The 16,716-nt window shown below is 37.5% G+C and overlaps 2 protein-coding genes across 2 annotated transcripts in view; one reads left to right on the forward strand and one right to left on the reverse strand.

Moving 5' to 3' along the window:
- The window catches only part of LOC110378002 (ryanodine receptor), a 163,501-nt gene that overhangs the window by 1,203 nt on the left and 145,582 nt on the right, over positions 1–16,716 (forward strand). The gene's annotated exons all lie outside the window — the stretch shown is intronic.
- Positions 2,139–3,899, reverse strand: LOC110377976 (3-oxoacyl-[acyl-carrier-protein] reductase FabG). The gene is made up of 2 exons (XM_021337040.3): positions 3,674–3,899; positions 2,139–3,297 (listed from the first exon to the last, which is right to left on the reverse strand). Exons 1-2 carry the CDS (start codon positions 3,728–3,730, stop codon positions 2,500–2,502), a joined length of 855 nt encoding a protein of 284 aa, XP_021192715.1. The 5' UTR covers positions 3,731–3,899; the 3' UTR covers positions 2,139–2,499.

The following is a 16,716-nucleotide window of genomic DNA, read 5'->3' on the forward strand; positions in this document are numbered from 1 at the left end:
GCAGTATTTTGATATCTACTTATTGATATTAGAAAAATCTAAATCCAGGCTAATATATTAAATGCGAAAGTAACTCTGTCTTTTCTTCATGCCTAAACTATGTACTGAACCGTTTTGTGTGAAATTTGGTACAACATAGTTTGGAACTTGAGAAAGGACATAGGATAGTTTTGAATTACAATAAATAAAATCTATTCCGGACATACAGCGCCATCTATTGGCTCGTATATATGTACTAGGATCTCACTTATTCAGCATTTTTCCTATATTAGGTCTCAACTACTTTGAAATAGTATGAAACCGTTCAAAAATACTTATCTCACGAAAATAGTACGGAACCCTTGGTATAAGGTCTATCCGTCTATCCGTCTGTCAGCTTGAACCGAGTCGGGCCTCGGTACCGTATGTCCGTCGGTAACGAAACCATAGCGCGATGCAGAAATACGCCTGGATTGTACAACGCCATCTAGGGAGGCAAGGTGTAAACTTTTTAAGTACGAAGAAAAATTTGTTGAGGCTATTATTTCGTGTTTGAATAATAAATGAATGTTGCTTTATTGTTCAAACACGAACTTTATTGTTAAACTTATTTAAAAATTGGTTTTCAATTCAGAGGTTTGTATTATTTCATTGGATCCGCCATATCTTATAAAATAATACATATAATGTTTCGCTTTATTTAAAAAGCTTTGTGCTCTTGTAAACTACAACCGTACGGGTTGTAGTTTACATACGAGATAAAATATAGCCTGTACTGCTCAGAAAGAGTATAAGCTAAATTTTTACCTTAGTGAAAGATATTCTCAAATTGGTTCAATAGCTTTGGAGCCTTTACAAACAAAAATGTAGTATAGTTCGGCTAATTAGTAATTTAGGTGCTAATAAAATAACTATGGATTGTTGCCAAACCCTTCGTGCGCATATTCGTTGAATAATTATAAAGGTTACATGAGTGGATCGACTTAAATATAGCTAGATTTCAGTCCGGGATTCAATATTTTGTCCCTTTTAACCTTTCACGAAAACGGTCTGTCAGTTATAACAATTTTATTTGGGGCCGGCTCAGCGTGTTTTCTTTTTCCATACTCTTTCATCAGCCGTCTTATTCCCTGTCCTGTTTCCAAATCATTTGGGGTCAGCGTATTATGTATGTTTCTCTCTGACAGACGTCATACTACCATCCACTCCTTTAACCGGGTTGGTGCATCTTCATTGAAAGTCAGAATCACTGTGACTCGTCATAGATTCCTTCGAATGCATATAAAGAGTCGCTACCTAATTGCGACCAGCTGATATTAGTTGCTACCAATTGCTGTCCTCGTAGTTTTGAAGGTAATCAGCATCTAAAGGTGATAGCTATCTGATATCAGCATGGCTGTCTTTTTTTTCGGTGCGAAGTAACTCCAGGGATCTATGAAGAGCTACAGCGATTCTGAAGATCATCCATCTGCCGTCATAAAATATTTTAATATCTGCCGAACACAACACACCTTTATCACATTTTACGATGTTCAAGGAAAGAGCTTTTAATCTACTCTTCAAGGATCTCGGTTCGTAAAATCTCAGCTTTGAGATATCCGGTTAGTCTCTTTAACGCCCGACGTAATTGAACTAAGCTATTGTCTACAAGTCCCTGACCCGTTTCACCCAATTGTGTCAAAAGTAGGTTATGTTTTCAACATTGTAAGTACATGCCAAGTTGCATAGTTGATTTTTTTTTGCTTGCTTTGGTTGATCTCATTCGGATGTGATACTGTACCGCGGTTTACAGATCTAAGTATCGTCGAACATGGAATCACTTTTATGGAGATCCATAATCTACAGTAACATTATAAAGAGGAATATTATAATTGAAGTATAGAAACATCAATGTTGATATATCCTTAAAACCTCAAAATATATCAGCCGAATGAATTTTAGGCTCTGTTCAAAGCAAACTGACTGTCGGCCGAACGTGAGTGAACGTTAAGCATTTTAGTTATAGGAAGACACCCACCAACTGCTTGGATCATAGTGAGACCCTTTGGCCCTTGGATCCTTATAAGGAACCTGAATTGACTTTTAAGTTCTGAGAGTTAAAAAGGGAAGCCTAAAGAGATCCCATTCCATCAAATAAATGTCAAAAAAAAACAACGATATTATTTAAATAACCTTTAATTTAAAGGCAAAAATAGCATACAAAATAAAACTATAGTCATAAAAGAATACAGTTAACATAGCAAACATAAACAATGCAATAGCAATTGTAACAAAATACATCATTTGCCGAACCGGATTAACCGCAGTGACTATGTAGTTAAATTCCACAACTTGATATGAAAGAATACTGGTTTAACTAACGTCATGACCGTGGTGGAACCACCTCTAACATAAGAACACTATGAAAGACTATACAAGCAGCCTTTGTCCAGCAGATGGTAGAGAAAACCAACCTTAAAGAAGAGGTGGTTTCGCCAAAACATGACGCGAACTATACCCCTAAAATGGCAATATAAATAATCAACCCATAAGTAAATGGCCTCTATCAATATATACCCTGATACCTGTTATACTTCTCGCTTTGTAACTCGACAAATACACGATCAGATCTGCCACTTCCGAAGGCTCCGACATCTGTCCCAGTTTGAAAGAATTAGCGATCGCTTTCCAATCTCCTTTCACACCAGCTTTTTCGAATATTTCCGTTTTCGTTGGTCCTGGGCAAACATTGTTCACTCTCACGCCATGAGGCGCGAATTCTAAAGCCGCGCCGAACATGAAGTGGTCGAGACCGGCCTTAGCTATACAATACGGCATATACTTTGAGTTGCCTGCGTACGTTTTTCCTAGAATACTGGATATGTTGATCACATTGCCTTTGGACTTTACGAGGTATTTCGCATACAGCATAGTAAGCATGACGCAGGCTCGTAGATTAATAGCTAACACTCTGTCGTACTGTGGCATTAGATCTCCCTTGATCAGAGAGCCAAATGTTAGTATACCGGCATTGTTGACAAGGACATCTATTCTGCCGAATTTGTCGATAGTCTTCTCTACCAAGCAACATAAATTGTCTTCATTTGACACGTCCGTTTTAACAACCAGCGTTTTGGCACAGTTGTCTTCGCAAATCCCTTGTATCTTTTTAAGATCTTCTTCTTTTTCTTTTAAATCGGCTAGAACTATTTTGGAGCCTTCATAAGAATATGCGATGGCGGTAGCTGCGCCGATGCCCACGCCAGCCCCTGTGATCACGACTACTTTGTCTTCCAACTTCAAGCCTTTTGATTTTCTGCGATGCGGCACATATAGGACCTGTAAATATAAAAGAAAGTCATGTGAATTACACTGCCTCGTTCGGCTGCTGTGCACGAGGGGGGGTTGCGGGTTTTAGAAACTTTTACAAAGTACCCCGGAGTCTAGAAGTTGGGTCAGTGGGTCGTCTAATTGGCGGTGTTACACCTTAGTGTCTGGGAGGTCACGTGGCGCCGGCGTCCCCGAATGCTACTCAGTAGCAGTCGTTGTTACTATTCCACGTCAGAGGCCGTCAGGCGGATTTGACAAAACTCTGACACCAGGTCTTGCTAGGTGATTAGACCTGCAGCCCAGTCGATAAGAAAATGGCATTACACTACTCACTAACTCAAGGACAGCTGAAAATAGGAGAAGTAGCATGAGGTGGTTTCCTTACCGGCAACGGTCGCTCCAATCTCGATAGCACATCATGTCTGAATACACGGCGAAGCATTTTCTATTATAAATAATTTATATTAATTATATATAAGTAATTATTTAATGCGAGTTTATCAGGTTCGGCTAAATGATAATTATAAAATACAATTTACAATTTCTATCATTAGACTTGTAAATGGTACGAAAATCAATAGAATAGTTTGACAGGCAAATATTTGTTTCTAGAAAAAGTTGAATTTTGACCACTTTTTTATGAAGAAATTGTATTTTTATGAAAGAGTTTTTATTCTTCTATCAGAAAAGGTTACATCACATGGAATATAGGTATCCGGAGATTTTGGAGTGCACGTTAAACTGTAGGTCCCGGCTGACACTGAACATCTTTGTTAGTCAGAAGCCAGTCAGTCTGACTACCAGTCATACCAAGGTGTATTGGGTTGCCCGGGTAACTGGGTTGAGGAGGTCAGATAGGCAGTCGCTCCTTGTAAGACACTGGTACTCAGCTGCATCCGGTTAGATTGGAAGCCGACCCCAACATAGTTGGGAAAAGGCTGGGCAGATGATGAGAGTACAAATGATAACCTGGAGTGGTTGGATTTAGCATTTGACCCCGTTCTGGGATAGTCAAAATATTGGTTGCAGTTTTAAAGGTTGCAACCGCGATGCAACTGTTCAATCGAGTTAATCAGGGTTGCTAGCTGCAGGATTTAAAATAACTTTGTTAGCTGCAGCGTAAAAATATTTACTACTATAATTTTCATGTTTGATACCTTGCCTACCTAGTTTGGCGAATCATTTTTTTTAATAATAATAAATAAAGCAGCCTATCTCGCGTCTCCAAGGTATCTTCACCAAGTATGGAATTATAATAATAATAATAATAACCCCCCCATGGGGCCACCTTGACGTGGTGGGGGGGCTTGGGGAAGGCATGAACGCTTAAAAAAGTCATTAAGAACTAGACGACCCTGTGCCAATTGGTAAACAGGAGGTACCATCATAAAATATAGTCATAACACCTCGGCTAACCCTTCCCAACTAACGGTCCCAACCTCCCAACTTCCAAACTAACCTTCCCAATCCCCTTGACCTTCTCTTCAATGTCTGATAAAATATATCTTCTTACTTACTTTAAAATATGCACTCTGCAGTCACCTTCTCTTTTACCTCTTAACTTTGCTATTTCTTAAGTTTTAAAATATTGTTCCTAATATAATTAAATGCGACTACGAAATAGAGTAATAATACCCCAGGCGGGTACCGAAGCTAATCGCGACGGAGAATCCCGCCCCACGGCTTCCAGCCTGGGCTGCCCTTCGTATTCTGGGGGGGGCAACGTATCGCAGCGAGCTGCCCAGCCACAGATTGTTGCAGCTCAACATGATGATGACACGTCATCAACTTCATCAACATCATTATTCCCTTCATTACCATCATCACCACCTTCATATTTACTACGTTCATCACCAACATCCTCATTAATGTCAGTAGATGTTGTGACGGAGGCCACATTGGCCGAAAATCCCTCACCCACTGCTGTCCTAACCAGTACGCGCAAAAAATGGAGTGAAGAAATGAATACTTTCATTTGGCGTACATACCTCACCATCACAAAACTAGAAACCGACACAAATTCATACCTGACACAATTACATCAACAGTTCATTGACAAATTCCCACACATGGATGTCTCCAAACAAAGAATTGGAGACCAACGCAGAGCAATAGTTAACAAAAAGTTGCTATCGCCCACAACACTTAATACTATTAGATCCGAAGTAAGCAAAGATTTACAGACAAACACTAGTTACACACAAAATCAGACAACAGTTCAACCAAATACAACACAAATTAACTCAACTTCACAAACACTTCCCAAGAGCAGAATGAAATGGTCAAATGAGCTCAACGAGACTCTAATCACATGTTATTATATTACCACAAATATGGAAACAGACATGACCATGTGGCGGAAAAAGCTCAGAGATATGTTTATAGAAAGGTACCCAGAATTGTCACACTTATCTGAGCAACGGATATCAGATCAAAAGAGGGTAATAATTAATAATAAAATGATAAAAGAAACACGCCTTTTAGAAATTAAAAATCATGCCCTTCACCAATTAGATGCTTACAGAGAACCGCAAAATCTTCCTATTGAAACAGTTATTGAAAATACGCCTAGACTATCAACAAATGCATTTGAACAAAACCCACGGACACAAGACACAGAAGTAGGAACAGACACCAATTTCTTAAATAGTATCGACTCAGATGCACTAACACATACCCCAGTTAACATACAAAACATTCCACACAATGAAACGGACACAGAAGCAATTAGGGAAATAGAAGAAACCTTTAATTTAGCACTACAACACTACACAAATATTCATCCGACAAAAAGAGATTACATACCCAAACAAAAATCATCAAGAAAGTTAGCCCAAATAGTTAATCATATCAACGAACACATTTTACCTAAACATACAAGTAAAGACACAGAGTTTGACCAACTGCAGACTATTATTTACAGTGCAGCTTGGACAGCTGCAAAAACTAATGGGAGTAGACTCTCATTGGGCGCTTCTGATAATACAACGACGTTACGACACAAAATCCGCAAACCCAAGTGGCAAAAGAGATTAGAATCCAGAGCTGCAGATCTAAGGGCCAAAATTGGAAGGCTAACAGCATATATGCAGGGTCATAGGAGTAGGAAACTTAATGAAAAAGTAAATAATATACTAGAAAGCTATAAAATACATTCGACCCATGAAGAACCAAACACAGAGCTTGTACACTTCCTAGATACTCTCAAACAGAAGCTTACACTTATAACCAGTAGACTAAATAGGTATATTAAATGCACATTACGCAAAACTCAGAATAATAAATTTAAGGCTAACGAAAAGCAGTTTTACAGATCATTGAAGCAATCTACCACAAATCAAACAATAAACAGCAATGAAAGTAACACAAACGTCTCTTTACCTAGGATAGATGAATTTCATCAATTTTGGGCGGGGATATGGGAGAGGCCTATGAGCCATAATAGTCAAGCTGAGTGGATTAAAACAGAAAGAGAGAGCCATAAAGACATAGAAGAAATGCCATTCGAACATATCCCAATAGATACTTTCCATGACGTCCTTAGCAAACTACATAATTGGAAAGCACCAGGTTCAGACTATATACACAATTTCTGGTACAAGAAATTTACACACATTCACCCATATCTTTACAACTACATAAACAGCTTTATTAAAAACCCTAACACAATACCTACATACATAGCAGAAGGACTGACATACATGATACCAAAAGACACTAATGACAGCAGTAACCCAGCCAAATACAGGCCTATCACTTGCCTCCAGACTATATACAAAATCATAACATCATGTATTACCCATGTGGTTTATAAACATCTTGAAATAAATTCAATATTATCAGAAGAGCAGAAAGGGTGCCGAAAGTTAAGCCAAGGGTGCAAGGAACAGCTGACTATAGACTCTGTAATACTCCAGCAGGTTAGACGCCAGAAAAAAGATCTGTTTACTATGTATATTGATTACAAAAAAGCGTATGACTCGGTGCCACATACGTGGTTACTGGAAATCCTAGAGATATATAAAATTAACCCACAAATAGTAGCATTTTTAAGAAACATCATAACACAATGGACAACACGTTTACATGTAACAACACATACTGGTAGCACTGAAACGGAACCCATTAAGATACAGCGAGGCATATTTCAGGGAGACGCATTCAGTCCCTTATGGTTCTGCTTAGCGTTAAACCCGTTATCGAAAACATTAAATATTAGTGAACCAGGATTTAAGCTGATACTAGGCGACACTACTCATGACACACACAAAATAAATCATCTTCTATACATGGATGACATTAAACTGTACGCTTCTACACCTGAGGACTTATACACGCTAGCTGATATCACAGACAGTTTTTCACAGGATATTAAAATGGAATTCGGTATCGACAAGTGTAAAATCAATTCTGTCATGGGAGGCCAAAATTATGAACACACCTACACAACTCAAACAGGCGAAACAATAGATTCTTTAAGTGAACACGAAACTTACAAATATTTAGGATACATTCAGGCTACACAAATTAAACACAAAGAAGTAAAAAATAAACTAACACAACTATTTAAACACAGACTTAAATCAGTACTTAATACTCAACTACATGCCAGACATACTATTAAAGCAATCAACACCTTTGCTATTCCCGTTTTGACCTACTCATTTGGCATTATTAGCTGGACCAAGACTGAACTCAAAAATTTACAGCGCATCATTAACACAACACTAACCAGACACAGAAAACACCATCCTCGCTCCTGCATCCAGAGACTAACGCTGCCAAGAAAAGACGGAGGACGAGGTATAATAGACATTATGAATCTACACAACAAACAAATAACTACACTAAGAACATATTTTAACACAAAAACTACACTCTCTACTCTACATAAAGCTATAGTTTTCAATGACCACAAACTTACCCCTTTAAATATGCACGATCAAACACCACAAAACAACGAAAAGCAGACAGATAGGCAGACTAAGATAACAGAATGGGCTCGGAAGTCACTGCATGGAAGACATCGTCTGGACCTAGACCAAGAGAACGTCGACAAATTAGCGTCGAACGACTGGTTAAGGCGAGGCGACCTATTCCCTGAGACTGAAGGGTTCATGCTGGCAATCCAAGATCAGGTGATAGAAACCCGCAATTATCAGAAGCACATCATAAGAGCCCCCATTCCGACGGACGTTTGCAGAAGGTGTAGTAGCGCATCTGAAACCATCCAGCATATAACAGGAGCGTGCAAAGCCATAGTTCAAACAGACTATAAGTACAGGCATGACCAGATAGCCAACGTGATTCACCAAAAACTTGCCATTAAATATAAATTAATCCTCATACCACCTGTACCTTACTATAAATATAAACCTGAAACGGTTCTTGAAAATGCCACACACAAGCTTTACTTCGATCGCGCCATCCTCACTGACAAAACAGTACATTACAATAGACCGGATATTACTTTAATAGACAAAACTAACAAAACAGCACAAATTATAGATATTGCGGTCCCAAACACACACAATTTACAAAGCACCATAGCAGAAAAACTTTCTAAGTATACAGACCTGAAAATTGAAATAAGTCGAATGTGGAGATTAGGCAGTGTCACCGTCATACCTGTAGTACTGTCAACAACAGGCGTTATACCGAAACAGTTACATCAGTCTCTGAAAACCTTAGACTTACCACCAAATACTTATCAAACTCTACAGAAAGCTGCTATCCTGAATACTTGTAGAATTGTCAGGAAATTCCTACAAAACGAAACAAATGATACACGCACAACAGCATCACACCCAGCACACATTCAATCGCACAGCCAACACACACACAATCATCCCTCATTAAGCATACACCCAATCCGCCATCAACACACATAGGCTAGCACTTGGCTTCGGCCCGTACTAACCTACAAAACCCGGTAGACAACTGCCGAGATACAAAAATGTATAACAACAAATAATAATAATAATAATAACTTTATTTCGGACAAGTCCATATGAGCAATACAAGAAAACACAGATACATACAAAACACAATACAATCACATAGTAGTATGTAGGCTTATCCAATGCCTCAGTAATGGTGAATCCCACCTATCTGTCAACACGTTCAGGATACTATTAGAACTGGTTCGCACTCGGTGTAACAATGAAGCGCATCGCTTTCTAATGATGGCATGAAACCCGTCAGTGTGCGCGTCTGCGAACATGCCCGAGGCACTACAATACCGGGGCAGCCCCAACAGTACCCTGAAGGCGTTGTTGTATTGTACACGCAGGGCGCTGTACGTCGTCCGCGTATAGTTAACCCACAAGGAACACGTGTACATCGACTGGCAATACGCTTTAAAAAGCGTCACCTTAACAGCGTCACTGCATCGTCTGAACCTGCGGGCCAACATATTGCTTCGGACCGCCAGCGCCCTACGTTCCCTCTCCATGTCTCTGTCATCTTTCAAGTCCTCTGAGACCCAGTGACCAAGATATTTAAAGTGAGACACCTGCTTCAACTCGCTACCACTTAGGGTGATAGGTACTGGGGTATAACTTTTATTACCGGCTTTAAATACAAGTATCTCACTTTTTCTTGAGTTGTATCTCAGTCCATGACCCTCTGCATACGTCTCACAAATTCGGAGTAACCTTTTCAATGCTGAGATTGAAGGACTCAGCAGCACCATGTCGTCCGCATAACTAATGTTATTAATACTAACTCCATCAATATGACACCCGACGCCAGTGCTGCTGAGTTCGCCAATAAGACCATTCATGTACAGGTTGAAGAGGCGCGGTGAGGTCAAGCCACCCTGCCTCACACCACAATCCAACCTGTACACATCTGATGCTGCCCCAGCCCACCTTACAATATTAGTTTGCCTATTGTACCAATACTTTAATATAGTTACAATCTCTTGCTCACAAGATGTCTCCCCATCCAATTTGTCCCATAGCTTCTTGTAGGACACAAGGTCGAATGCCCTCGACAGGTCCAAGAAACAAGCATAAACTGGTGTCTTTCTGTTTACATAGTACTGGACAGTTTCCTTGAGACACATGATAGCACTCTCGGTTGATAAACCTGACCTGAAGCCAAACTGCTGATCGTGAAGATTTATATGCTTATTCAAGTGTTTATCAAGAAGACTGTCCAACACCTTGGCTATAATTGTGGCTAAAGATATCGGCCTATAATTCGACATGTCCGAGACATCTCCATTTTTGTTTTTTACTATTGGTACTACAACTGTATGCATTAATTGTTCTGGTAAGTATGAATGACTTAAACACAGATTGAAAAACATTGTTAAAACTCGTGGTAAATGAACTCCGGCATATTTTAAATGCTCTATGCTTAACCCATCATGTCCGGGAGATTTGCCGCGGACCATGCCCTGAATTATATTCCTAATCTGTTTATTTGTGAACCTGACAGCGACACCCGTATCCTTGCCCCTACATGGCCCCATATCCTCCTGTACATCCCCAACAGGTAAGGAATCTACTTTAAAATGAAGACGAAACGCCTCAGCTATTTTAGATGGTTCATTAATGCCAGCGACGCTCACTGGATGGCCAGGTTTTGGATTAAGGCTGTTAGTATTTTTCCAAAAGTTCTTAAAATCTTTCTTTGTGTGATGATCTGCTATTATATCCATTTTAATTTGCTGTTCATTATTTTGACACCATTTTAATTTCTGTTTAAATATGTTTCTAGATTCATACATGTTATTATACAAATCTCCAGTAGTAGGTTTTCCTCCGTCTATCCACTCTATATAGTACCGCCTAGCCACCACATGAGCCTCCCTGACATGTCTGTTCCAACCTGTAACATATCTTTTTCTATTTATCCTATTACTAATATTGCAATTATTACTATCTATTGAAGCTTCAGTCATTATAGCAACTATATCTTTATACATTCTATCTAATATAACTCTATGACTACTATCTGAACAGATTCGATCTGCGCAATTATAACATTGACTAGGAAAATCTATAAGTTTAAGTTTTGAGTGACAAGCTTTATGGTACTTCTTTATTTGACTAGAGTCCCTTTCCCCCCATATTATAATTATACTTGACCTTTTAAAAATTGAAAATGATACTTTCAATAAATTATATCTGCTCTGCTGATAGAAATTTCCTTAGAAATAAGCAGTACCTTCATACTCAATTCTATAACGCTATTTCTAATTATTGTTTACAGTGTGTACATAAATAAATAAGTGAGGAAAATTTCGTATGTTCAATTACCCATATTCCGGGGTAATTTACCAACGCTAGCAACACCGGTTACAGCGAAAGCTTTATCGCTTTGCAGATTTCAGTTTCCTGCGGCATAAGGCCGCGGTCTGACGTGCGTCTGACGTTCTGAATTTTGCGTCCAAAGTCCTAACAATAAATAACCATTACTTGTTCGTAGTTTTGTGTCGTGTATCTACAATTTTTGTGCGTGTGTATGTGTGTGTTTTGTGTATGTATTAGTGAGAAGTGATGTTAAAAAGGTTGGTTTGGTTTTGTTTTTATTGTAATGTTAGTTTTAAAATTAGTGCTAATTGTAGTTTTTCGTGTTTTAGGTCACATACGCTTGGTTTACTTTCAAACTATTTTATTTATTTATATAGAGTTTTAAAATTGCCCTATTTTTACGGAAACTTTCCAGTACTAAATTTTCGTTTCCTGTAAGTTAGATAACTGCATTTAAGTGTTCCCTGAAACAAAGGACTGGTAACAAAGTTATTTGCATAAGCAAATTTATTCTTGCGTCAACTATTTTGGACTCAATTTTTCAAAGAGAAAGGTTGAAAATCCTTCAGCAGCACCCTAGGTCGTAAATGGCAGTTTATTCAGTATTTATGTCTGTGAATTTGTAAGTTTAAACATTTTATACCTCGGAGATAACTGAGGGTTTGCCTTTTTAACGCCTTCTTTTATAATGGTGCCGTTCATCCTTTGAAAGTTTGTAATATGAATTGTTAAGTTAAAAATTTTTACTGCAGATGTATTTTTCATTGATAATAATTACTGCAGGATGCGTGCTATTGACATCTTTGGCAGTCGTTACGGGATGTCAGAAGCCAGTAAGTCTGACACCAGTCTAACCAAGGGGTACTGGGCGCCCTGGTAACTTGAGGAGGTCAGATGGGCAATCACTCCTTGTAAAGCACTGGTACTCAGCTGCATCCGGATAGACTGGATGTCGACCCCAATATAGTTGGGAAAAGGCTAGGCAGATGATGATGATGATGCTTGATATAATTAGGTATTGACTGAAAGGTGTGTCTATGGAGTTTCTTGCCGGTTCTTTTCCATGAGAGTCAATCCTTGGAACCCTGCAACTAGCTTGACGTTTCGAAAGTGCTTTATATGCCTATTTGAAATATAAAAAATAAGTTAGTTTGATTCGAAGCTCTAAGTAAACAATAAGATAAAACTAGACGTGATGATCTGTGCGAAATTTTATGGGAATTACCCATATTAACCTGGTTTGACCTTATCCTAATTTATTTGGAATCGAGAACTTTCGTCACGGCTTTGAATAACATTCATAGATATGGGAACATTATGGAAATGACAAACACTGACAAAATTCGGGATTAGATAACGGTGATCAATAGATATTGGTAGGCGAAGTAAATGATAAAGAAACTCTTTTGTTTTAACATGTAATAGAATCAACATCTCCAAGACTTATCATGACGTAAACCCGAGCTTTTACCATCGAGCTTAGAATATATTCTAAGTCAATAACTGCAGAAACTGCACTATTGAAAACTGCACGAGAATCGAACAGCCTTATCCTTTACAGCCCTTTCCAATATTCTATCTATCCTTTGACTAGCTAGAGATAGGAATTTATAGCTTCCGCCTGCGGCTTCGCCCGCTTAGAGTTCGGTTATATCGCGTTTCCAAGATAATTCTTCAAAAGTCCGGGATAAAAACAATCCTGTTCTTTCTCAAGGTCACCTCTATCTCTGTACGAAATTTTATTAAAATCAGTTCAGTGGCTTAGACGTGAAAGCATACTGACAGACAGTCAGACAGACAGAGTTACTTTCCCATTTATAATATTATCTAGTAAGGATGTCAAAATTCTTTCTTTAGTAAGTGAATTAACAGATAGAATTTTTGGGAGCGGACGTTAGTAGTTTTTCAGTTTATCGTCCACAGATGGACATACGCAACAGAGGTCGTTGTTTTATAATATTCATATCATTGGATTGGTATATCTACGCTACAATTTCTACCTCGTTCGATGCTCACTTGTTGAATAATTTACAGCAAAGTGCATCGGCCTTTGCTAACTACTTAATATGCTATTTCCTATACCATGATTGCGTGGGAGTATGGCATAATATACCGATATTTTTAGATTGATATGGAACTATTTTTAAACCGAACTTAGTTGCCAATGAGAAAGTCAATGGAGCGATATAATTTGATTTCTGTTTAATTACGATCGTGACTCGTGATGTCATACTGGTAATCTAGGGTTGGGCAAACGAACGGCACGAAAAAATATGGATAATCAATTGAATATTTTATGAAAAGAAAAGTCAGTTTTCTTATCTTAACATAAACAGAATAAGACTGCTATTGATTTCCAAGGATACATTGTCTTCTTTGTGTCCTGTTGCCAATATCATAATATGTCATTATATTTAATTATAATAAATCTGTCACTCGTCATAAATAAATGGTGTTTGTGTTGTTAAGAAATTATAACCCTTTACCTTGGTGAGGCACTTTTGAAAATTTTGTTTTTTCAGCTACTTTTGAATTTAATCGTACCTATATTTTTGCTTATCCTTTCAGGGAAAATAGCTGTGATTTTATGCAAGTCAGCACCCAGGGTTATTGCAACCTTAAAGCTACATATTAACCATGTTATAAATATTCATGCGGTTTCATAATATCCCGTAGGCATATAATTAGGAGCTATTGTAGGTTGCTTGCATATTCATGAAACTTTCAGTAAGAATGAGGAGTTTCAGGCTGGTGTTAAGTGTATGACTAAGTATTTGGTTTTGTGAGTGGCTTTCGTGGGTTTTCCTTGTTCGAAGTCTTTTCTTTAGATCCTTGAAGGTGCTTACGGTATCTTATAGGCTAAAATGATTGCTTGAACTCTCACCAAAATACATACTTTGAGTAAGAAAATAAATATAAATAAATCATTTATTAGCCAGAAATATGGTACAAAACTTTATATATGTAAATTCATATTTAAGTATCGAATTAAGAAGTCTGAAACTGGAAAATCTTGAGAAAACTCTTGCAATTAGACTTGCTTAATTAACTTGGTTGATTTATGACAAGAACTTTACATTGAGAAAGAAACGCGATGTAATTTACAAAAATATGTACCAAAATGGTATATGTAGTTTTGTTTAAATAAGAGTCATATAGTTTATTGAAAAAAAAAAACCGGTAATGGTAACCCATATTGTTATCTACATACACATTATTTAAATTTAAATTGATACATATACAAATTATTGCAATTTATTTTAACAAAAAACAAAAGACTAAAAAAATCCAATACAATGCGTTCCCCAAATAGTGATTAAGGCAGGATTCCATAAGCCGGAAATATATTTAACACAGTTTTAACAATTATGGACCCTGATAAGCACATTACATATCTATGCTACCATTTTGGAAAAGGTCAACAGGACTATCCCTTAAAAACCCTTACAAACTGAATCCTAAATCCATAGACCCCTAGAAAACTATATAAAAGAGAGAGGCAGATTCAATTTGAGAGAATTCAATTATTGTTGAAGGGTAAACCGATTTGGGTTGTATTTCGCACTCTAAATATGTACAAAGCTGAGTTTATATAAGTTTATCTAATTAATACTGTTGGTACTAGGCTTATTGTGACTTAGAATCAAAATATACGAAACTTAACTGTTTTCCTGCGGTTTCATCTGCTTCCCGTGGGAACTTCTGCTCGTACCGGGATAAACTATAACCTATGTTACTAGGGAAGAGTGTAGTTTTCTAACAGTGAAAGAATTTTTCAAATCGTTTCAGCTGTTTTGAAGCCTTTGGGTACAAACAAGCAAACGAAAAATGTCTCCTCTTTATTATGTATAGATTGGAAAGATATCTGCGAAATAAAATATTCTAATCATAAGTCTACGTAGTCAAAATCGCAAAAAAACTATTTCTTGCAGATAACCTTCAGATGAATCATACAAAGACATTTCAAGATAAATGCTTACTGATGTCTTTTTTCTGAACACTAGCCCCTTTTCTACATTTTTATTTCTTATTCTGTGATGATTAGGCTATCCTTAACATCTGTCGTGCGTTACATGTCTTTCTAACGAACAGTTTTTGGTAGTTAGGACCCAAATGGCTTTTTTTCGTTCTTTTAACCGGCTACAATGCCATTAAGTATTTTGTGAAAGTTATGGAACTATTCTGAAACTTACAAATGTGTGCTATTGAAGTGGTTAAAACTTGCGTAGCGAAGCTGAAAGCCGAGTGAAAAAAGTTTGGCACAAAAGTACTACTATGTACTTGCTTTCACCCACAGTTTTCCTTTCGCCAATATGTTATTCTGATTTATACTGCCAAACATCAAAATCCCGTCAGTAGTTTTTATGCGTTAACGTGCAATAAAGGTCCGAACTTTGATTTTTATAATATTAGTGTTATAGTGTGATCATGTATCCCATATATATAGGACATGAAATATATGCATAAATGTATGCACTACTGCAGTTTCACTCGAAAGAATATTTTCATCTTTATATTAATAACCGAACTACTACAAATTTTACAGGAACTTTTACAAACGAATCGTGTATCCAATATTAGATCTGTTTTCTACTCCTGGCTTGAAGAGACTATTTTTAACGTTCAGTGAATTGGGTCAACTTTTGTTCGACATAAAGTAGTCGTAGTTTGGCTCGGAAAGTTTATGGCTTGTTTTAATGGTCGCTGTCTTTATTGGGGGTTCAGTTACGGTTTTGGATCGGATCTGGTGTAGTTAGTTATATTTTATTTGGGGGAAGAAGAACAGGGTCATTACAATTTGTAATCGTGTATAATCTTTGACGGTTTGGTTACAATGTCCTAGCTTCAGCAAGTTTTTCTGGATGATGGTGCCAAATGAATTTGTGTTGTCATTTGTAGCAAATTTCTGAATTTATTTATTTTTGTGGGACTTAGGTACAGGTAAATTGTGGATGTAACTCTGTTCTAAATTTCTAAAATAAACTTGTATTGCTAGGATAGCCAACCGATTTTGTTGATGTCTGTTAGTTGAAATATGTGGAGGAAATCTGTTTTACTATGTGATATCCCGAAAAATACTTCTTGTAAGATATATCTGAAGTATTTTTTCCTAACAACTATGATGGATTGGAAACCATCGAAGAGATTGCATGTCACGAGAAAA

Source organism: Helicoverpa armigera, chromosome 28 (genome assembly GCF_030705265.1).
Source record: "Helicoverpa armigera isolate CAAS_96S chromosome 28, ASM3070526v1, whole genome shotgun sequence".
Taxonomy (NCBI): Eukaryota; Metazoa; Arthropoda; class Insecta; order Lepidoptera; family Noctuidae; genus Helicoverpa; species Helicoverpa armigera.

Coding starts and splice junctions, on each gene's coding strand:
- LOC110377976 (XM_021337040.3), bottom strand. CDS start 3,730: ATGCTTCGCCGTGTATTCAGACATGATGTGCTATCGAGATTGGAGCGA. Junction 3,298..3,673: donor GATTGGAGCGACCGTTGCCG/GTAAGGAAACCA, acceptor TTATATTTACAG/GTCCTATATGTGCCGCATCG.